The sequence below is a fragment of the Moschus berezovskii genome, chromosome 12 (assembly GCF_049115385.1).
Source record: "Moschus berezovskii isolate FMDL1 chromosome 12, NW_MosBer_1.0, whole genome shotgun sequence".
Classification (NCBI taxonomy): Eukaryota; Metazoa; Chordata; class Mammalia; order Artiodactyla; family Moschidae; genus Moschus; species Moschus berezovskii.
In genome coordinates, this window is record NC_142471.1 from 96,873,503 (window position 1) to 96,896,543 (window position 23,041).

Consider the following 23,041-nt stretch of genomic DNA (forward strand, 5'->3'; position numbering starts at 1 on the left):
GTTCTCCACCATCGAACAGCAAAAAGGTTTCAAAAAATATATGCTCATCAAGAATCAGACAACCACTTCCTTGCGGGGACTAGAAGGAGCCCGTCTTATTTTTCTGCCAACTTCGAGCATTGCACGGTACACTGGGAAGAGCGCGCAGGAGACTATCTCAGCCAGAGAGTCGAGAACAAGCGCTCGCCAAGAGTGCTGAGGGACTCGCCACCTGTGTGGTATGAGCCACAGTTTGGAAACCCTGGGCTTTGACGGGTGGGAGGGATGGCTGTGCCCACAAAGGATTTGCTGACTGACATGTTATCATTTTCCAGTGTCGTTTGCAATCTGGCATTTACGGCATTGAAACCCAACTGTCAAACCAAACCGTCAACCAACTATTTTATCTTTGACGGCCATGTGCAGGGAAACTGCTCAGTAGATGTGCAGGGAAACTGCTCAGTAGATGTGCAGGGAAACTGCTCAGGACAAAGACGTTTGCAGCGACAATTCCAGACAATTCAAATCAGGCTGGACCAGAAACTAAGGCTGACCTCATGGAGCAATGCTTGTAAAGCCCTGTGAAGCTCAGGCTGGTGCCTGCCTTACAGGGTCTGCAACGTCGCAGAGGTCTACAATCACTTCTTGGCAGGTCCCGGGAATCTCAGGATACCTTGGGGACATTGAGAAGCGAGGAACTCACCCAAATTCGTGAGTATTAAAGGCACAGTCTGGTGATGAGATGTCAGTTAGCTTCTAGACTCAAGAGGCTTTTAAAAGTCTGCTCAGGAATTCTTCACAGAAGTTCCAGCAAAGCAGGAACTTAAAAGGACCTTAAAAGGACCTACGTGTTCAACCTGCTCTTGTTGCACTGACCTCAATAATCAGGTCATGTTTAATGAGACCAGACTGGTTTTGCAAGCAAATTAATCTTTGATTATCCTCAATAAGAAAGGGCATGTCTGTAAGGAGAGAACAGCACGCCTCGTGGGGGGTCGGTGGGCGCGTCTCTGTCGTAACTCGCGTTTCCAGCTGTCTCCCACCCTCCTGATGTGGAATCACGAGACGTGAAAGCTCCCTCACCAGCTGAAGCGGAACAGCTCCATTCAACCCTCAGTGAACCCTCTCAGGCTGCATGTGGACATCTGTGCCGGGGTGGCGGCAGCGCCCTCAGAGCTCACACGGCACCATCACCAGAGACGCCCCAACCGCGGCCCAGGAAACGCCCTGCAGCCGCCGGGGCCTGCCCCAGCCCCCCAGCCAGGGCGCCCAGAGGTCCCCCTCCTGGCCGCCGCCCCAGCTGGCCGTCCTCTGGTCTGACCTGGTCTTCGGTTGGCTTAACCTCCAATCTTCACTCTGCCTTTGTCTCTGCCTCTCATTAAGCACTGATGCTCAGACCTCGCAGAAGCCTCCCTTCGGTGGGGGCCCAACCCCAACCCGGGGGCCCAGCCTCCCAACACCACCTCCTAAAGTGAGACGCGACTGTGTAGCTATACTGACCTACTCTCAGGACTGAGAAATCACTCACGGAGACACGGTTCACAGCGGTGACTCTTCCTGGGGGGTGTGTGTGTATGTGTGAGTGTGTGTGTGTGTGTGTGAGTGTGTGTGTGAGTGTGTGTGTGTGAGTGTGTGTGTGAGTGTGTGAGTGTGAGTGTGTGTGTGTGTGAGTGAGTGTGTGTGTGAGTGTGTGAGTGTGAGTGTGTGTGTGTGTGAGTGTGTGTGAGTGTGTGAGTGTGTGTGAGTGTGTGAGTGTGTGTGAGTGTGTGAGTGTGTGAGTGTGTGTGAGTGAGTGTGTGTGTGTGTGTGAGTGTGTGTGTGAGTGTGAGTGTGTGTGTGAGTGTGAGTGTGTGTGAGTGTGTGAGTGTGAGTGTGTGTGAGTGTGTGTGAGTGTGTGAGTGTGTGTGAGTGTGTGTGTGTGTGTGAGTGTGTGTGTGTGTGTGTGTGAGTGTGAGTGTGTGTGAGTGTGTGAGTGTGTGTGAGTGTGTGAGTGTGTGTGTGAGTGTGTGTGTGTGAGTGTGTGTGTGTGTGTGAGTGTGTGTGAGTGTGTGTGTGTGTGTGTGTGGGAACGGGGTTGGGGTTCACCTTGAAATATGCTCTCTGGTCACAACCATCTCTAGCCAACAACACTCACAAGACAGCAGGGTCAGGAGGGCACCTGCCCTCCGCTTTCCGTCCTGAAACCGGGGGATCACCCCAGGCGGACAACCTCACCCTCAGGACGGGAAGTCGAGGCCGGGAGAATTTGGTGCAGACGGACCTTGTTAGAGTGTCTGTCCTCCTCTTCAGCCTTCCACGGACTCCAGCTACCTTTCCACATGGCCGCCTTGTCCAAGCTGGCACAAGACACTCAGGTTTTGCCTGGTCTGTGGGTCCTCATTTCCTTATGAGGGCTCCCGGGTCACCCCAAACGCACACTAAACAAATGTGCATGTGTCTCTGTTCCTTTGACTTCAGTTCAGTTCAGGTGCTCCGGCGTGTCCAGCTCTTTGCGACCCCATGGACGGCAGTGCGCCAGGCTTCCCTGTCCTTCACTATCTCCTGGAGCTTGCTCAAACTCATGTCCATTGAGTCGGTGATGCCATCCAGCCATCTCATCCTCTGTCGTCCCCTTCTCCTCCTGCCCCCAATCCCTCCCAGCATCACGGTCTTTTCCAATGAGTCAGTTCTTCACATCAGGTGGCCAAAGTATTGGAGTTACAGCTTTAGCATCAGTCCTTCCAATGAATATTCAGGACTGATTTCCTTTAGAATAGACTGGTTTGACGTCCTTGCAGTCCAAGGGACTCTCAAGAGTCTTCTCCAGCACCACAGTTCAAAAGCATCAATTCTTCGGCCCTCAGCTTTCTTTATGGTCCAACTGTCACACCCACCCATGACTACTGGAAAAACCATAGCCTTGACTAGACGGACCTTTGTTGGCAAAACGATGTCCTTTGACTTAAGTCACTTTAATTCCCAGGTCTGGCTGAAAAGCCTGCGGAAGGAGGGGTGAGAGCCTGCCCCCGTTCTGGCCTCCAGTCCTGTGCTCCCCTCCCCTGCAGACTCGGCCTCCAGACTGCGGGAGGCCACCCAGGCGTGTGCTTTGTCACAGCCGCCACGGGACACGTCTTCCAAGCTGGCTGGGCCGTGAGAACACCCTGCTTCCTAGCAGGGCTCCTGACCAAGCCTGCGGGCACGGACGGTGCCCACTTCTCACCGCCCTCCCCCCCTTCCAAGTGGCCAGAGTCCAGCCCGCACCCTGACCTCCCTGCATATTGGCCAGCCCAGGCCAGGAGGCAAGCAGCATGGCCCCCGCCGGCCCAAGACCAGCCCTTGGAGGCCCACAGCCATCGGGCACACGCGTGGCTGTCTGAGCTTCATGTCGGAAGCTGCAGAGTCAGGCACAACCCAACGCACGCCGGTGGGGCAGCTGATGAGGGCTTCAGGTGGTCAGTGACCCGGCCAGAAGAGGCTGAATGGGCCCGACCCCTCCAAGGAGGCCCCAAGGGGGGAGCGGCCCCAGTGGTGGCAGGTCAGAGCCTGGGGCCCGGTGCCTCCCTGAGCAGAGGCAGCACGGCCCCACGTCACACAGAGCAGCACCAATAGTCGGGCCGGAAGCCTCTGCCTCCGTGAGCAGCCCCCAAGGCTGCGAGCGTGGGTCCTGTGAGCCCACTTCCTCAGATGGGACTGGTCTCGCTTCTGAGCTGCTTCCTCCCATAATCGACTTGAGGCAGACAAAGAGGAAATGGAATTAGATCTAAGGCGTGAGAAGGAATAAAGTCTGGGGATCCTAGGGACCCCGGGCAGCCCTGGGCTTTCCCTGCGAAACCCCAACGACCAGTGACCCAGAAGAGTCGGTGACCGATGGCAGGGTCATTGCCATTTTAATTGAATGCTGTTCATGTTTTGCAGATTTTTTTTTTGTTCCTGGAGCTGACAAGTTGGTCACAGCATTCATAGGGAAAGACAGTCAAGCAAAAATAGCCAAGAAAAAAACTTTAAAAGCAGAAGGAGGCAGGGACGTGAGCTCTGTCAGGTATCAGCACGTTATATAAACCTTCTGTGATAATGTGTGGTCCGACCGCGGAACAGACGGGCGGGCCACGGGACGGAGTGAAAACCCAGAAATAGACCCACCTGTATAAGGACACTCAGTATTGTGATACAGGCAACCTCTCAAATTTATGGCGAGACTCCACTTTTGATTAAAATATGGTGCCGGAAGAGCTGAATAGCTACATAAAAAGAGGTAAAACATGGCCCATTCATGACACTATAAGTCAGAATCAATTCCAGATGCATAACAGGTTTAACATGAATAAGGAAACAGACATGACGGAGGAAAAAGCAAACACTCAACCCGGCTTTTCATGAAGAAATGCAGTGTAAAGCTCTGCGATGCATCCCCTCGCCTGTCAGGCTGGCAGAGGCCCAGCCTTGGCAGCCGCCCTGGGTGGACGCCCCGGGGAGCACAGGCCCCACGGAGGGCTGGAGCGTCTGGCAGCATCACACCGCATCCACCCACCACCTGTGCCGCCCGCCTCCAGGAGCCCGTCTGAAGACAGGCTGGCTCCCCCGTGTGCAGCATGGTAACCACGGCCTTGCCAGCGGCCTCAAAGCTGGGGCACAGCCTAACGCTCACCGGGAACACGTGTGGCCACAGGTCAACGGGCCCTGCATCCCGACAGGCCCCTGCCCACGTCCCAAGCCCAGGACCCTGCGAATGCGCCGCCCCATGCGGCAAAAGGCAGTTGCTGCTGGGGTGATGTGAAGGATGCTGAGAGCAGGGGTTGTCCTGGGTGATCCAGGGGGCCCCAGGGTCCTCACTGGGGAGCAGAGGCCTCTGGAAGCTGGAGGAGGCAGACGCAGGCTCTCCCCGGAGCTGCAGAAGGCCCAGCCCTGCCCTGTGGCGACCGCAGCCCAGCGCTGACCCAGCTTGGACGTCCAGCACCACGACTGTCAGGTAAGGCGTTTGTGCTGCCACATCCGCGGAAGCTCATCCGCTTGCCCACCGCAGGGCCGGGGGCGCAGCCCGAGGGGCAAGGACGGGGGTGGTTCCGCGGATGAGCGTGATGGCCAGAAACAGCGTCAAGTCAAAGGCAGAGCGTGGAGAGTGAGCTCCAGGCGTCTGAGAAGCAGGTCCCGGGAACACGGGAGAGGGAAGCCGGCGGAGATACAAACCCAGCTTCCTCAGAGGGAGGACGTGTGGGAGGAAGGCAGAAACAGGACACAAGGAGCAGCTGTTGAGGCCAAACTTGCCTGAACATAGATTTGAACCTGGCGTCACGCGAGGATCTTACACGCGCACTACATCTGACAGAGGAAACTCTCTGAACACTGAGAGGAAAGTGTGAAGCTGCGCCCCAGGCCTCCATCCCCCCGGGCTCCCAGGCGGGCCGTGGCCTGGGGGTCCTCAGGACACGCCGCCGGCTCAGCCCGGGAAACGCTCTGCAGACCCGGAGCCCGCACGCGAGCTCAGCGGTGAGGGGACTGTCCCAGCCCAGGGCACCCTCGTCTCACGACCAACACACAACTGCAAGTGGGAAAAGCAACAGCAAGAGGAACGAAGCAGAGAAAACGGTCCCAGCTGAGCAGGGAAGAGCTTGAAACCCGGAACAGGCCTACGCACCAGTCGCTCAGTCCTGTCCGACTCTCTGCGACCCCCATGGGCTGTAGCCCACCAGGCCCCTCTGTCCATGGAACTTCCCAGGCAAGAATACTGGAGTGGGTTGCCATTTCCTCCTCCAGGGGATCTTCCCGACCAGGGATTGAACCTGGGTCTCCGACATTGCAAGCAGATTCTCTACCACTGAGCCACCAATAAACGAGATCTAAACAGAAATCAAAGCTCTACCATTAAAATATCACAGGGCACCGTGTGACCCCGCAACCCCATCACCGGCTGTATGCCCAGGAGAACTGACAGCAGAGACCCAAACAGAGGTTCTCACTCCCGCGTTCACGGAAGCCTGATTCACACCCAGGGAAAGGCAGAAAGAATCCCAGCGCCCGTCAGTGGACGAGCAGAGAAGGGAGTGCGGTCCATGCACATCACAGGACTCTGTCCAGCCTCCGAGGGAAGGGGGTTCTGACACGAGCTGCAGCCCGGGTGAACCCTGAGGATCTCAGGCTGCACGTGCTCCGCCAGGGACCCTGTGTGATCCCACCTCACCAGGTGCGTGGCCGAGCCTGGCTCTAGAGACACAGTAGAGTAGATGCTACCAGCGCTGAGTCGGCCCCAAAGAAAATCAACCCTGAACATTGGCTAGAAGGACTGAGGCTGAAGCTGGAGCTAAAGTACTTTGGCCACCTGATGCGAAGAGCTGAGTCAGTGGAAAAGACCCTGATGCTGGGGAAGACTGAAGGCAGGAGAAGAAAGGGACGACACAGGATGAGATGGTTGGACGGCGTCACTGAATCAGTGGACATGAGTTTAGGTAGACTCCAGGAGATGGTGATGGGCAGGGAGGCCTGGCGTGCTGCAGTCCATGGGTTTGCAAAGAGTTGGACATGACTGAACGACAGGACAAGGGCGAGGGAAGGGTGCTATGAGTTAGTCTTAATGGGGAACAGAGTTTCAGTTTGGGAAAATGAGAAAGCTCTGGAGATGAAGTGGTGATGGTTGTACAACAATGTACGTGGACCCAGCGCCACTGAACTCTATGCTTAAAAGTGATAAAGATGGCAAATCGTAGTTTATGTGTATTTTACTCTAATTTTTTTTTAAAACTTAATACCAAGCCAACTTATATCCCTACTAATCCAGTCAAGAGCCTGCTCAAAGGCCGGGGGCACGGGTCTGTGACTATGAGGACAGCTCCATGGCATCTCTTGGGCTGCAGCCACGGGTCAGCCCTGCCCTGTGCGGGCAGCGAGCTGGGGCGGGCAGCACGGTGGGAGCAGGTGGCCAAGGAGCCAGGGTGGGACCCATGAGGACGGCCCCTGATGGGAAAACTGGGTCTGGGTGCGTGCGGTGACCACCCAGGCCCAGGATGGGGGCTGCAGGGCCCTGAGGGTGCTGTTGGTGCCCAGCACCGCCTTTCCTTCAGTGATGCTGCCCACGGCTCCCCGAGACCACCCGAGCGGCAGCAGTCGAGGTTTGGTGGGAAGGTGGAGCCTGGGCTGAAGGTCCATGGCATGGCGCATAGCACCGACTTCTAAGAGCCAGTGTCCAGATCTGGCGCCTGGACATCTCAGGAGAAGGAGTGAAGAGCCTGCTCAGGAAGCTGGAAGCTGATGGCAAGGTCCAGAGCCAAGCACGGGCTGCAGGCAAAGCTGTCTCCAGCAGCACCCCCGCCCCAGGTGGCTGCAGACAGCCAGGCTCACATACTATTGCAGAACCCGGCACATCTGAGCCTCAGCCACAGCCGCCCTCTCCCCCAAAGCATCTCCGCCATGAGGGAGGCACTGAACCCAGAACGGCTCCTGCTGTGTTAACTCAGCAAGATGTCACAGCAGTGCTCCGGAGGGCTGAGCATTCGCCATCCTCCCGGCGTTGCCACGGCAACCGTGAGCGCAGGCTTCGCACTCAGATGGCAGCAGGGGGGAGGCTGGGCGAGGTGGCCTCCCCGGGGGCCTTGAAAACAGGGAGAGAGGCGTGGCCGGGAGGCTGCCCACCTGTAACCAGTCTCCTGCCCTCCTGCCTGCACCTGCCAGGTCAGCCTGAGGATCAGGGTCAGGGGAGTCCTCAGGGGCTGGGACCATCTTAGTCCTTTCCCCGAAAACCGGGGAGATGTGAAGGCATGGCCTGGGTGCCAGCCACTCTGTCCCCTGAGGCCGGTGCTTCCCTTTCAACCCCAGATAATTTCCCACCAGCCCTTCTACAGGAGCAAGAGGCCAGGGTGCCGATCTCACGCGACGGGGCCCAGGTGGCCAGAGAAGGGTCCCCGGGTCTCCCACCGGAGAAGCACCCCCATCGCTGCCCCGTTTCACAGCAAGTGTCCTGCCTTGGACCCCACGACCTCCCGATGGGCCCAGCTGCAGGAGGGCAGAGGGTGGCCAGGCCCACCCACCCAAACACCAATGGTGCAGGCACCCCCAGAGGCCCCCGTGGCAGCCCAGCCCAGCCTTCGTGCAGATGCAAAGGAAAAGGGTGCCGTGAGGAACCACCCAGTCAGGACCAGGCCTGGGGGGCACAGGGGCCGGGGTGCAGGAGAGAGCTGGGGTGCTCCTGGTCAAACAGCACGTCCTGCCCGCTGTGCAGAGTGCTGTGTCCAGGGCCGGGCCCTCTGGGACTTGTGGTGGGACGCCCCAGCCCGGCCCCCAGGAGGTGGTCTCCTCCCACAGGGCTGTGCCCATCAGAAGCCTCGACATCTGCTTCCTGATACTGCCTGGCTGGCCAGCTGCCCACTGCTGGGGGCTCTGCAGACCCACCCCTACCCCCAGGACAGCATCAGCAGTTACATAACACTTCAGTGTGGAGAATATCCAGCCCCAGATGCCCCAGGTTAAGCCAGGACGGGGCCTTGCTGTTCCTAGGACGGGCCATCCACAGGCAGCAAAGCCAGGGCCCACCTGCCCACACCTGAGGAGGGCTTGTGAGCCACGACTGGGGCCACCCCGCCCCCCACCTGGCACGCCCTGCCCTCAGCAGCTGCAGGGAGGCAGAGGGCCGTGGGGACAGAGGGCAGGACGGTAGTGGGAACACAGAAGCCACCATCCCCAATAAACCAGAAGGAAGGCTGGAGAAGAGAGCCATCCACAGGGACAAAGCTCAACGTGAGACAACCATGAGAGCGACATGCAACAGACAGGACAACAACGTGAGGGACCCCGGAGGCATGATACCAACTTTCCTCCCGTTCAATCTTAAAATGCAAGTCCTGCCCAAATTCCTGTGAGGTTATTTTGGAGCCTGACGAAACGTATTTGAACGCTCAATGAGAAACACGAATACGTGAGAGCAGCTGAGGCTGCGGAGGGGCCGGAGCCGGAGCAGGAGCCGGGCTGTAAACGCGCTGAAGGCCCGGGTTAGAAGAGACGGAGCCCGCGAGTCAGGGTGGAGCCCCGAGGACGCGGACGGACAGACGACAGAGCAGCAGAGCTGGCCAATTAAAAATGTTTCATTGCGGATGAAGTGTTTTTCCAACACAGGATGCTTTCTTTGTTCTGAGTATCACAGTAGTGACACTGGGTGGAAACGAAGGCCAGAGTGAGGCGCAGCCCTAGGTGGGCCCCGGCGGACAGGACGGCCTCCTGAGAAGGCAGGGAGGCTGACTGGAGGCCCGAGGAGTCGGCCAGGTGGGCAGGGGAGAAGGGCGGGGCCGGGGGCGGCAGTGATGGGGGCAGGGAGGCAGCGGCTCCTGGGCAGGTTCCATCGGGAAGGCGGGCGGGTATTTGATTCTTGCCTCCACTGCCCACCGCCCACTGCCAGGAAGAAGGTAGGGAAGAGACAGACGTTTGATCTAAAAGTAAAAACACACCTTCCGTGTCCTCAGGTAACCAGAGCCCCAGAGGGAGAGTCCAGGCTTTTGGGAGGAGCAGCAAGAAGGGCCAAGGACGCCCCCACCTGCACAGCAGCCCGTGGCCCCGGTCCAAGGGCCAGCGTGATCTTGGAAGGTGCACAGGGGGCGCCCCTCAACCGAGTCTGTCCTGGGGGGAGGCTGTGAACGCCACTGATCCACGTGGCTCGGGGGCTCCGAGCACCCATCAGCAGGTCCTGCAATAATCCTGCTAAGTGTGGCCTGGAGGGAAGTCAGTTTCCTGGATGCAGAACAGACCTTGCCTGCAGTGCTGGGGAGGCCAAGCTGCACACACACAGACACACACAGACACACACATGTACACACACACGTATACACACAGACACTCGCACACACACATGTACACACAGAGACACACAGAGACACACACATGTACACACGTATACACACAGACACGTACACACAGAGACACACAGACACACACAGACACACACATGTACACACGTATACACACAGACATGCACACACACATGTACACACACACAGAGACACACAGGTACACACAAAGAGACACAGACACACACGTAAACACACACACAGAGACACACACATGTACACACACGTATACACACAGACACGCACACATGTATACACACAGACACACACATGTACACACAGACACACACATGTACACACAGACACGTGCACACACATGTGCACAGAGAGACACACAGACACACACATGTACACACGTATATACACAGACACACACACACACATGTACACACAGAGACACACACTCAGACACACACAGACACACGGGTACACACAGAGAGACACAGACACACACGTATACACACGCACACACACATGTACACACAGACACATACAGACACACATGTACACACATATACACACAGACACGCACACACACATGTACACACAGAGACACACACAGGCACACAGAAACACACAGGCACACAAACACACACAGACACACAGCAGGGGCAGGGGCGCATTTGAAGGCTGGGCTGTCGCCAACACCCACAGAAAAATAGACCGATTTTTTCCGAGTCTTAATTATTCCACCTTAAATGATCCGCCTTGGAGTAAACTGCAGCCAGGTCATTCAACCGGACAGAACTGGAGAGGCCCTGGTTTGTTGGGGTAGCTTACGCCTGTCACACTTGAAAAGAACCCTACTTCCTGGCAGCCGCTGAGTACGGGCCCTGCTCTGGGCAGCTGGAGCCTAGATGCAGCCTGAAGGATTGACTGGGCCCTTCCAGGTTCCCCGACGGCCCCAGAAGGAAGCAGGGCCCGGCCTCGGGCAGGCAGACCCTTCCTCCCAGGCCCCTCCCCACGGGAGCCCCATAAGTCCTGGGTCAGGGGCCCGTGCCCACACATGTGGCGAACAGGGTAGCCTGGAACAGAGAGGCCTGGAGGGCAGCCACATGTCAGGCTCGCCTGGGTCGAGGCAGGGAGATGGGTGTCCAGGCGGGGGACGCGCAGACCGGCAGGGACTGCAGGAGACCAGAGCACGGAGGCCACAGCTCCCGAGTCGGGCCCCAGGGCAGCTGGAGGAGTCAAGGAGGGGAAGCGGTCCGTCCTCCAGGGAAGTGGAGCTGCCATGGGGCCCTGGGGTCAGCGGGCACCCTGGAAAGCCCAGGGCTCTCCTGCAGGTCCCACTGGGCACCGTCCACATGCTGGGGTGGGCAGAGCAGCTGAGCTTCCTGAGAGCTGTGCCCACGTCAGTTTAGGGCCCCAGGGTGGGGTGGGGTTTCTCGATCTGGTGACAGGTAGGGGCTGGGGGCTGCTCAGAGCCAAGGACTGAACCCCAGTGGACCTCCCAGCTGGAAGGGGGAGGAGGGGCATGTTTGGAAGAAAGAAATCTGAGGGTGGGGTGCTTACGAGGATGTATCCAGGGTACTGAGGAGAGCTTGCCTTGGGTGGGCAGGGGGCTCCCCAGCACAGGATGAGGGGGCCCTTCCTCCCTCACCCATAGGACCCCCCAGTCCCAAGGCTGGAGCCACCTTAGTGTTCATGAACTCAGCAGAGATGAAGCCAAAGCCAATCCCACAGAAACAGGCCTCTGGGAGTTTGGTGTTTAATGAGCCAGATCCAGAAGCTGGGGCAGAGGTGGAGAAGACCCCACACGCCAGCCGCAGCGGGCGGGCGGGCAGAAGCGGCGGTCTGGGGCCTCAGGCTGGTCCACGGGGCTGCTGTTCCCACTCCTGAGCCAGGGGTGGTCTGAGGTTCCCTAGGGCAGCCGCAGGCCAGGCCAGGCTGGGAAGGGAGGAGGGGCGGGGAGCAGGAGGGGAGGTTGGGCTGGGGCGTCCACGTGCAGGCCAGCCCTCTGGACATCTCTGCTTTTGGGGGATCAATCTTTGTGGACAAAAAATTAACATGCTCGTAGTTTACCGTTCGTAACAACCACTTCTTTAAAACGGTGGTTTCCCAGAGGCCTTCTCAAGGAGGCAGCTGGCTAAGCCTGGCAACACTCGGACTCCCCGGGGTCCCCAGAGACAGAGGTCTGACCCCAAGGTCCCCCACAGCTGCCCGGAGGTCACCTTGAGCTGAGCCGGGGAGAGCAGGCCCAGGAGGGCAGAGATCATGAGTGGGCCCGGCCACCTTGGGGGCCAGCCAGCCCTGCCCGTCTGCACCCTGAGGACACTCGCTCATGTCTGTCACCCCCTCTCAGCTCTCTGGACCGAGATGTCCCTTGCAGTCTGAGATTTCAGGTATCAACACCAAGGCGGCCCACGCAGGCCCACAGCCCAGCTGCACTGCTGCGCTCACCCGGCCCCCCGAGGCCCACTGCTGGCACGGCCAGGGGACCCAGCGCCGCATGGGGGCCTGGAGCTGGACGGGAAGTGGCCGCTGGGCAGCTCCGCTCCCGCCCGGCCTCTCTGCTCTGAGGAAGGACCCAACTTCCTTGTGCAGCCGGGTGGCCATGATGACCCGGATGACCCAGCTGCAGAGCCCTGTCCACCCCCACGCCAGTGCGGGCTGGGCTCTCACCACTCATGGCTTCCGTTCTGCCTCGGAGAACAAGGCCCTCTATCCTGGGAGACGATTTCTCCAAGGGCTTGGAGCTTGGGAGAGGATGGGGTTTGTTCACAGCGTGTGGAGGTTCAGCTCCACCGGATGTAGAGAGCCCGGGGTGACGGGGTGACGGCCACGTGACACAGGGAAGCACCTAGAGCCACTGAGCCAAGCACTCAGACACGGCTCGGACGGCAGCTTTTACATGACGGGTGACTTACCGTCATAAGACTGGAAACAAAACCAGACACGATGTCCAGTCTTGTCCTCAGGACCAGATACAGCAAGTTTGGGTAATCTCCAGGCACTCTCCCCCGAAGGTGGAACCGCCACGAAGTGAATGGCTACCTCGCCGACACATGACACACCAACCCCTGTGCCTGCATCGGGGGGCGGAGGGGAGCGTCCAGGGCGGCTGCCCTTCACACCCACTGGGTTGAAGGTGGCTCCCAGCAGTCCCTCAGGCCAGTCTTCACTGGGCATCCGGGCACGCCTGAGCCCTCGCACACCCTCTGAAACAAGGCCACACGCGGCCTCGCCTGCACATGGGAGCAGACTCCAAGTCCTCACCCCCTCTCCGGGTGGGGTCACAGCCCTGGCCACGTGGAGAAGTGGAGGCACCAGAGCCCACGTTCCAGACACGCCCTGGCACCGGCCCCGCAGCCCAGGGACCCCTGGAGGCCTGACTGGGGGCCCAATTAGGAAGCCACCCTACAGTTACACGGTGACGTGCATCCGAGGTAAACGCCTGGCAGGACCCCACGCCAGCCCCATCTCTGGAGTCTCCTCTGTCTCCACTGCACCAGCCCTGTCTCTGGGACCCTGCTTTTCAAAGCCAAGACCTGGCTGGAGGAGCCAGAATCCTGGGGTCGGCAGAGACTGTGGGCAGAAGGGCAGCTCACTGTGCTCGTGAGGCGGGCGGATCACCCCCGGGCAGGGGCGCAGAGGGCGCAGCCTGGGGGCGGGGGGTGAGGACGGCACGGCGCCAGGCCCGCCAGCCTCAGCTCCAGTCAGTCTTTGCCCTGAAGGGCCTCAGTCTCCTTTCCAGGCCCACTTTGGGAACGTCTGGTTGACCCCAAAGCCACCCCCCCAAGCCCGGTCTTGGCAAACATCCTGCCCCCCCGGCTGGGGAGGCAGCTTCCCCGAGGTCCCACCTGCCCACCCACCCCCCGCCACTCACCTCCCACACCCCCGTTCTGCACTGGGAAAGGCCAGGTGGCAGAGACTGTCCCAGGGGCCATCAACGTCTGACACACTCAGCAACCAAGAACCTCATCTCTTGGATCAGCTGTCTCTGCACAACCGACAAAAGGCCGGGGTCTATCAGTAGGGTCCTGGCCCCAGAGACGGTAGCAGTCCTGGCCCCCTAACACACAGCACTTTAGCGTATCCGTGCCAAGGGGCGCATTTCCCTGGCTTACGATCCCCCGGCCTGTCACCCAAGGCAGCACTGGGGGTGGGCGAGGGCGTCCCGGTGCCTGCACGAGCCTCCGGGGCTGAAACACGGAGTACAACGGCCTACTCCGCTCTGGCCTCGGAGCCGAAAAGCGACTGTCCTCTCAGAAGTGACTCATTTACAACAGGCCCATCAGGCAGAGTCCCGGGAGCTAATTCTAACCTTTGCAGAGGCTTGTTCAGCCTCTTGGAGTTATAATTACCCCCGATCTCCGGGCAGGATAAGGCTGCAATCAGGAGCTTGGATCCGGCCAAGAGAAAGTGGAGAACGGGCTTGGGGGGCCGGTGTGGGGCAGGGCTGCGTGACCGCCACCTGGGTCCTGCCCCTGCCCACCTGGAGGGACAGCCCAGAGCAGGTCTGGCCTCTGGGTTCCAGACACGGGGGGCCAGCCCCCCACAGAGTGGCTTCTCAAGCACCAAGCACGTCCCTCCCGGGCCTCGAGCTGCTCTGTCTCCTGCTGTAGAACGGGGCTCGTGTGAAGGGTGAGTGGCCTCAGGGTTTCGGCCCCAGAGGAGCCCAGGGACACGCCATCCGTACCCCCAGCTCCCGGCCGAGCTACAAGAACCCAGAGACTTGGGCCGGGAGAGCCTAGCGGTGGCGGGCTCAGAGACAGCCCACCCAAGGCCCCTAGCATCGCTGGCCTGCCCTGCGGTAAGCACACCCACGCCCTCCACCAGACCCTGGTGGCTGACCTGCCCACATGTGTCCAGCCCGGCCCCGCCTGTGGCCTTACCTTGCCAAAGCTGCCCTTCCCGATGGCACGCAGGATCTGGAAATGGTCCAGGTTCACTGCAGAGAGAGCAGAGGGGTGCCAGGTGAGGGGAGGCAAGACCGGTGCCCGCCAAGCCCCACGCTTCAGGGCACCCCCACGCTGCAGGGAGACCCCGACACCGCAGGGCGCCCCCGACACCGCAGGGCGCCCCCGACACCGCAGGGTTCCCCCGACACTGCAGGGTTCCCCCGACACCGCAGGGAGACCCCGACACTGCAGGGAGCCCCCCAACACTGCAGGGCGCCCCTGCAGGCACCCAGTGGTCCACCTTACCCTGAGAAGGGTCAGGTCAGCCATGATGCTGCAGGGAGGGCCTGAGCCAAGGCAGAGAGGGGACCCTGGGGCCGGGCAGCCTCTCCTCCTGGGCACACTGTAGGGGGAAGCCAGGCCACGCTGCCCACAGATGGGACGTGATCAGAGCACACAGTATCCAGAGCAGCCCCCAGCAAGAGCCACCGCAAACCCACAAAGATCTTCAGTCATCCTTCCCGCAGCCTCGGGGGCTATGCCCCACAGGTATCTCCGAACCAGCTCAAGGGGGGCCTGCAAGGGCCCCGGGATGGTAACAGGGCCGCCCACCATCTAAGAGAGACTCCTCAAGGCCTCACTTCCGTGGACTTTCTCCATGGAGTCTGACAGTGAGCCCCCGCACCCCGGGGAGAGTCCAGCGTCTGTAACCATCACGGCCTCCTAAGACATGTCCCCCGTGCACAGGCCCGTCTGCAAGAAGCCCTTCCATGCCTGTCCACCTGCAGGCTGGTGCCGGCCAGACCCGGGAAAGATGCACAGCTCTCACGCCCCCAGAGGTGGGTGCGGGCGGCCTGGTCCTCAGAGCGACAATGTCCCTCGGCCAGCTCGGGATTGCCTTCTGCCCCGGGCGTCTGCAGGACCTCAGGATCTAAGGAGGTCCACGTGGGCATCAGGGGAGAGGGTGGGGCGTCGGGGCACGGGGCAGAGCACCGAGTAGCTGGGAACTGGGTCTGCGGGGCTCGGGGCCCAGCTGCCACCCGCCCGCCCAGTCTGCTCCTGGGTCTGGCCGGTTGCCGCCTGAAGGCCCCTGGCTCCTTCCTCACGTGCCCATTTGCCCACAGTCAGCGCAGCTCGGCTGCTTCTGCGTAGAGCAGAGGACGGGGCCGCGTCCATGTCCACTGTGGGAACCGCCGCCGAGCCTGTGGAGGGCATCCACAGTGCACGGGCCAGGCCGCCCAGACAGGGGCCCAGGGCAGACGGTGGTGACTCCCGCCCTGGGAGCCGCATACCCTGCTGCCCCACCATGGCCCTAGCAGAGCCCCAAGCACGGGCGCCTCCGAGCCATGGGCTAGCAGGGTGCTCAGCAAACAAATTGTCACTTTTAGAGAAAACCACAAATTCCGGACTTCCGTGTTTCCAGCAGAGGAAAACGGGAACGAAGCCGCATTAAGAGGCCAGAAGCACAAGGAAGCCCCATGCCTGCCCGTAAAGGGGCTCCTCGTGGGGCCGAGTGGGCGAGTCGGCAGAGACATCAGAGGCCCCAGGCACCGAGCCAGGCCGAGGGGCAGGCCGAGCGCTCCGGGAGCTGGCCTGCCCCCCAGCCTGTGGTCTGCACCGGGCAGCCCGCGGTGCCAGCCTGTGGTTCAGACACAACTCTCCCTGCTTCCTGAGACACCAGCAGGATGGCCGCGGCGCCCAGACCGCAGAGGCGCAGTGGGCGATGAAAGGAGCGGCCCAGGGAGAGGTGGGGGAGGGAGCCCGGACGTGGCTGCCAGGCGTCTCAGGAGCGCTGGGGCCGAGTCCCGGGGCAGGCCCAGCGCCGGGCAGGCACACACGGCATCAGACCAGAAGCCACGAGCAGGGACCGTCCCCGAGGGTGGCCCCCACCCCGGGGACCCGGCTCCGAGGTGGAGCCAGCCTGAACTCCTCCAGGTGAGCCTCAGGCCCACCCACTGACCAGGGTCACTCTGCGCTCCGGTGACTGGGGTTCTGGGGACCCGTGGACCATGGCCCACCCTGAGGCCCACACCTAGTCTACCCCTGCCCGCCCACGGGGGCAGGACACCCCGGGCGAGGCCCACTGCACAGGATGGCTCCCACCCATCCCCAGACCCTGCCCCATAGCCCCCCTAGAACCTGAGACCCAGAGGCTGCTTTGGGCCCCTCCCGCACCCAGGCTGGCTTTGGCAACACACCAGCCTCTGGACTCACTCTGGGCAGGACGGCACGCCCCGTGAGCCCCCACCCCCGCCCGGTGCCAGGGTGAGGTTTTCAGCCCACCTCGGGCTCTCCTTCGGGCTTTCCATGACAGCGGAACAAAGGAGATGCTGCCGGGGGCCTGTCACAACAGCGGGGGTGGGTCTGCGACCGGGAGGCTGCAATCCGGAGGGTGCAGTGAGGGCCACGCCGCAAACACCAGGTCACCGAGGGCGCGCCGAAAATGCAGGTGAAGTCCCCCAGCACTGAACCCACAAGAGGAGGGGGCTGGGGCTGCCGGACCCCCAAGGCCAAGACAGGAACGTGTGTGTGCACGGAGGCGGGGGCCCAGGGCAGAGAGAAGGTCGGGCACACCGTGGCCACTTTCCTCCCAACTTTCCGGCCTCTGCTGGGCAGGGCCCTGCGGCCAGGGAGGCGCTGGGGGCCCCGGTGTCAAGGAACAGAGGAACAAGGCTCCAGTGAGAGGGAGGTCGCCAGGACGCTCAGCACACTCTCCCCTGCGTCCAACACCTCCCGGGTCACAGCCTGTAACAGGAAACGGTGATTCAGCCCCAACAGTCCTGCCTGACCTTGACCCGTCTCTGCTGGGAGCCTGAGTTCTGCACGTGTCCACTCGGGCCCGCAAGGACACCAGGGGGCCCCGCGGACACACAGGCACAGCCTCCGCTTGAGGTGGATAAATATTTTAAAACAAGGGCCTTGAGAACACTTATCCTTCAAGGCGGGCTTTCATGTACAGAGCTGGCCATCGGAAGCACAGCAGTTGCTATGAAAATAGGTCATTGTGACCCAGCCAACTAACCATGAGTGGAGAGAGGCGTTAATTCTATTTCACAAGGGTCGAGGCGCCAACACCAGCTCCCAGCAGCACCCACGGCCTCGCGGGAGCCCACAGCGTCCTCTCCGCAGGCCCTGGCTTGGGCCAGCATCACCGGCCGGAACCCTGGCGTCACGGGCCGCTTTCCTTATAACCCATCTCAGCACTAACACCCAGGGGCCCAGACAGAGCTCTGTTCCCCACGGGGTCCTCGGCTGCATTCCCAGATGGGGTGTTTCTTGTCTGATCTCCAGGCTTCCCCAGGAGACCGCCACCCCCAGGAGAACGCAAGGAGCTCCTTTCTGGAAGCGGGGTCGACGCTCTGACAGCCCTGTGTCTAGGGAGACTTACTGTCCCAGTGCCACCCAGACACAGGAGGCCTGGCCCTGTCGTCCTCAGCCTGCACCGTCGGTCCCACTGGTGGCCAGGAGGGGAAGGCCACAGGCAGAGGAGGGCAGGGAGGAGAGGAGAGCAGAGGCCCCCCGAGTACCTGGCGAAGCAGCAGAGAAAGTCGAAAGTTGCCTCTTTGGCAGGAACCACCAGACCCGAAGCAAGAAGGCCAGTAACGTCTGAACACTTTTCCCCACAATAAAACCATCAGCGCTTTGCGCATGCCTGGCCCAGCTTTCTTTTCCACACGAGAGGGGGATGCCCTGGCACCGACTGCCGTCAGGGGTCAGCACCCTGGTCAGCCCCGCCCCCGGGGGCCGAGGCCCCTGCCAACAAGCCATGAGCAGAGCCCGCAGGGTCCCCTGAGATTCCAGGTGCAGACGGCACTGCTCCCAGAGGCCGGGGCTGCTCTTAAAACAGACAAAGCTGCCTCCAGCAAGGAAAGCAAGGCAGAGTAAAAATAGACGGCTGAGTCGTGAGTCACCACCATGGCTGCCAGCAAGGATGGGGGAGCCTGGGGGTGGACGCTCCCTGGAGGCCTGGAGGGGCAGCCCGGCTCGCGACCCCCGCCTCCGTGTCCTGCCTCCCGCGGTCCAAGACAGCATGGCAGCTGCGTCTGGGGGCAGGCCTGGCCCAGGCAGGAGCCGGAATCCAGGCCAGGCCACCTCCCCTGGGCACCTAGGCCTTCAGAGCATTCTTGGCCTCGAGAGAACCCACCCCAAAGCGGGGATCACATGGGAAAGGTGGTCACAAACCACGTGTCACGTGTTATGGACATTCACGCCCAAGGTGACTGAACTGACCCAGAAAACCCGTCAGATAAAATCACCCAATGCTTCTGAGGCCCCCAGAGCCGTGTGGCCACAGGGCGGTTCCCGCCCGGCCACGCACCCAGGCCCAGGCCCACCCCGCCTCCTGGGGCACCCACCCTGCCTCCCGGGGCACCCATTCAGCCCTCCTGTGTGACGGACACGGGCACACACAGGGGCCTGGTCAGCAGACGGCCACCTCAGGGACAGACCAAGGCCCTGACCTGCTCATCACTGCTCGTCCTCCAAGGCTGAAGGTCTGTGGGGACCGAGACCCAGGGGCCGGGAGCAGGCCGTCCCAGGGTCCCCACGGCCAGCGTTGCATTTACCCTCAGAGCAACAGGTGTGGAGGGGGCATCCCCGAGCGTCTCTAAGGACTTGAAGAAAGCAGTTCTTCACCGCCCGCCCCACCTCGCGGGAGGCCCTGTGACCAGGGGCCTCCTTGGGCCCCGAGGATGTCTGGAGACCCCTGGACGAGGAGGTGAAAGGCGGAAAACAGGGAATCAGGTGAGCTCTGGCCGGCACTCCAGGCTCCCAAGAAGCGGGGAGGGCACCCTCAGGCCGCTCCTGGGCACCGGGCGACCACCAAGCACCACCAGAGGGTAGGGCCCGTCAGGCACCCCGCCGCCTCCACTGTCCTGCCCCGGGCGGCACGGGCGGCAGGCCCTGGACGGGGGACAGGCCTCCTCTGTGCCCAAGCACCCCTCCCGCAGCCCCTGGGCCCCGGCTCTGCCCCTCGTTGGGGTGGGGACCGTCTTCCCGGCAACCACCCCACCAGGGCCGGCGCTTCCCTCCATCTGAGACACTCTTGCACCCAAGGAGCCCTGCCCACCTGCACCCTCAGCCGCTCCCAGAAGCCCCTTCAGGCCCCTCAGAGCACTCATTGCCCGTTCCGGGCCCCAGTGTCCATCCGTGCCCCCCAGTCCATCCGGGTGGGGGCGGGGCACCCAGAACCCATGCCCTTCCCCACTGTGCCTCTCCCGCCAGCCCAGTGCCCAGCTGGAGGGCAGAAGCATGCCCTCACCCCGTCCCTTCCGAGAGACAGACACGCCAGGATGTGGCAGCCGCCAGGAGACAGAGTGCAGGCCTCTGGGGGCCCCGGGTTCCGGAACAGTCTGGCGCCTGGGGCCCGGGGAGCAGTGAGGCCGCGTGACTGGCTGGGGACCAGCAGGCGGCCGAGGCCACGCTGCCCATCCAGGGGCCTCGGGGACCCTTGCAGAGCCCCCGTCTTTATCCTGGCTCCCGTCCCATTTCAAAGAGTCTGAACCACGCTTCAGCGTCTGACAGCAGCGTCTCCAGAGCACCGGAACGGTCATGAATTAGTGATTAAGCCGACAGTTGGATCGATACAGTGTCTCCACCGCTGGGCCCAGCTCCTCGGGGCCGCAGGGAGGTCGCCCAGGGCGGACAGGCTCTCCACCTGCTGAGACCGGGCAGCCGTGCCGCCACCCAGGCCACCCAAGGGGTGCTGCCTCCATCAGCTGGGTTCACCCGGCACCAGTAACACCAGCAGGACAGACCTCCGGGCTCCCTCACCAGCCGTGAAAGCTGCTCAGGGCCCCCAGACCAGACGTGCAGACAGACGGGAGGGCACCAAAGCCCCGGGTGCTGGGAGGGGCGCCCTGGCTTAGCTGGTGGGTGGGGGCAGGGGAGGGGAGGAGGAGCCCCAAGCCCCAAGTCCTGAGCCCCAAGCCCGGTCTGCCCAGCAGAGCACGCTGACCCCCGTCCTGACACGACCCCACCCTGCCTTCTGGGCACCCCGCCCTCCTCAGCACGGTGGGAGAACCCAGAACACGTGAGTCTGGATTCTGGGGAGTGTGCCTCCCGCGTGCTGGGGGCCAATTCTGGGAGCACAGCATTGGGTCCTCCAGGAAGAGAATCTGGGCGAGGGCGCAGACCGCCGGGAGAGGGTCAGAGCCGGGCACCATGGAAGCGGGCAGCCCCCCAGGCCTACATCCGCAGCAGCCCAGCCCCGACCCCCGAGAGCGGGCCTGGCGGGACACGTGATCAGAGCAGGACCTGCACCCTGGGCGGCAGCGGCAGGCCCTGGGCTGTGTGTAGGGAGCCGGGCCCTGGAGGGAAAAAGAGATGGTCCTGACGGCTGGGGACACAGGGAGGGCCTAGCTAGAGGTCGAGGCCCGCACGCAGCGAGATGCCTGTCTCGGCTCAGGGGCTGGAAAACGCCCGTCTGCCCACATCTTTCCATCTGCAGCCTCGGGCTCCCGGCTGAGGCCCTGCTGCCTTCCCCACGGAGGGCAGGTGGACCGAGGGCTGGAGCTGAAGCGAGGGGCAGCGAGGCCCCGGTGCCTCCGAGCAGCAGTGCGGGGAACACGGACGCAGGCCTACGGCTCCACCGCGGACCCCCCGCCCAGCCTCTGTCCTCCTGGGTCTGAGCACTGCGGCCTGCAGGTCCACGCATCAGAACGGGCTCCCTTCTCGGGGCTGAGGGATGCTCCAGAGTATGGAGAGCCCACGGCCTGTCTCTCCACCCGTGGGGTCACCAGGCTGCCGCCATGTCTCCTCGGCTGTGGATGAGGGCTGCGGGGTCCTTGTTAAGGTCTGCTCTCAGTCCCTCTGGATGAACACCCGCAGATGGAACTGCTGGATTGAACGGCAATTCAGTCTTTTTTAGGAACCGTCACCCTGTCCCCTGGGCTTCCTGGGTGGCTCAGCGGTGAAGAATCTGCCTGCGATGCAGAAGACACAGGAGATGCCGTGGGAGTCACCCCTGGGTCAGAAAGACCCCCTGGAGGAGGGCGTGGCAACCACTCCAGTGTTCTCACCTGGAGAATGCCATGACAGAGGAGCCTGACGGGCTACAGTCCACGGGGCTGCAGAGTCGGACACGACTTAGTGACTGACCACGCGCGCACGCACACACACATACGCACACACACTCATTCACACACGCACATTCACACACATTCACACACACTCACACACATGCATACACACACACACATATACACACACTCACGCACACATTCACACACGCACACACACATGCGCACATACACACACTAACACACACATTCACACACTCACACACATTCACACACATGCACACACACACACTCATGCACACACACATTTACACATTCACACACACATGCACACATACACACACACAGTCACACACAAAACACACTCACACACACATACACACACACATACACATTCACACACTTTTGCACACACACACATTCACACACACATGCATGCACACACAGTCATTCACACACACATTAACGCAAGTACACACGTGCACGCACACACACACATGCACACATATTCACACACTTCACACACACATTCACAAACTCTCACGCACATTCACACACACATGCACACACACACAAGCACACACATTCACACACACACACGCACACACACATGCACACATATTCACACATTCGCACACACACGCACACACACGCACACATTCACACACACACATGTGCACACACACACGCATGCACACACGCACACACATTCACGCACGCACGTGTGCACACACATGCACACACGTGCACGCACGCACATTCACACACACGTGCGTGTACACACACATGCACACACATGCACACACATGCACAAACACACACACACATTCACACACACGCACGTGTGCACACACATACACATGCACACACATGCACAAACACACACACACATTCACACACACGCACGTGTGCACACACATACACACACATGCACACACACATGCACACACATGCACAAACACACACACACATTCACACACACGCACGTGTGCACACACATACACACACATGCACACACATGCACACACATGCACAAACACACACACACATTCACACACACGCACGTGTGCACACACATGCACACACACATGCACACACATGCACAAACACACACACACATTCACACACACGCACGTGTGCACACACATGCACACACACATGCACACATATTCACACACTCACACACGCATGCACATTCACGCACACACACACATGCACACACACATGCACACACATGCACAAACACACACACACACGCACGTGTGCACACACATACACACACATGCACACACACATGCACACACATGCACAAACACACACACACATTCACACACACGCACGTGTGCACACACATGCACACACACATGCACACATATTCACACAGTCACACACGCATGCACAT

At 61.0% G+C, this 23,041-nt stretch overlaps 1 protein-coding gene across 2 annotated transcripts in view; it reads right to left on the minus strand.

The window, feature by feature from the left end:
- The window catches only part of STK32C (serine/threonine kinase 32C), a 74,036-nt gene that overhangs the window by 18,562 nt on the left and 32,433 nt on the right, over positions 1–23,041 (minus strand). For both annotated transcript variants that reach the window (XM_055424380.2, XM_088842441.1), the window contains exon 2: positions 14,615–14,670. In XM_055424380.2, coding sequence (XP_055280355.2) covers positions 14,615–14,670 — 56 coding nt within the window. The remainder of the gene's footprint in view (positions 1–14,614; positions 14,671–23,041) is intronic.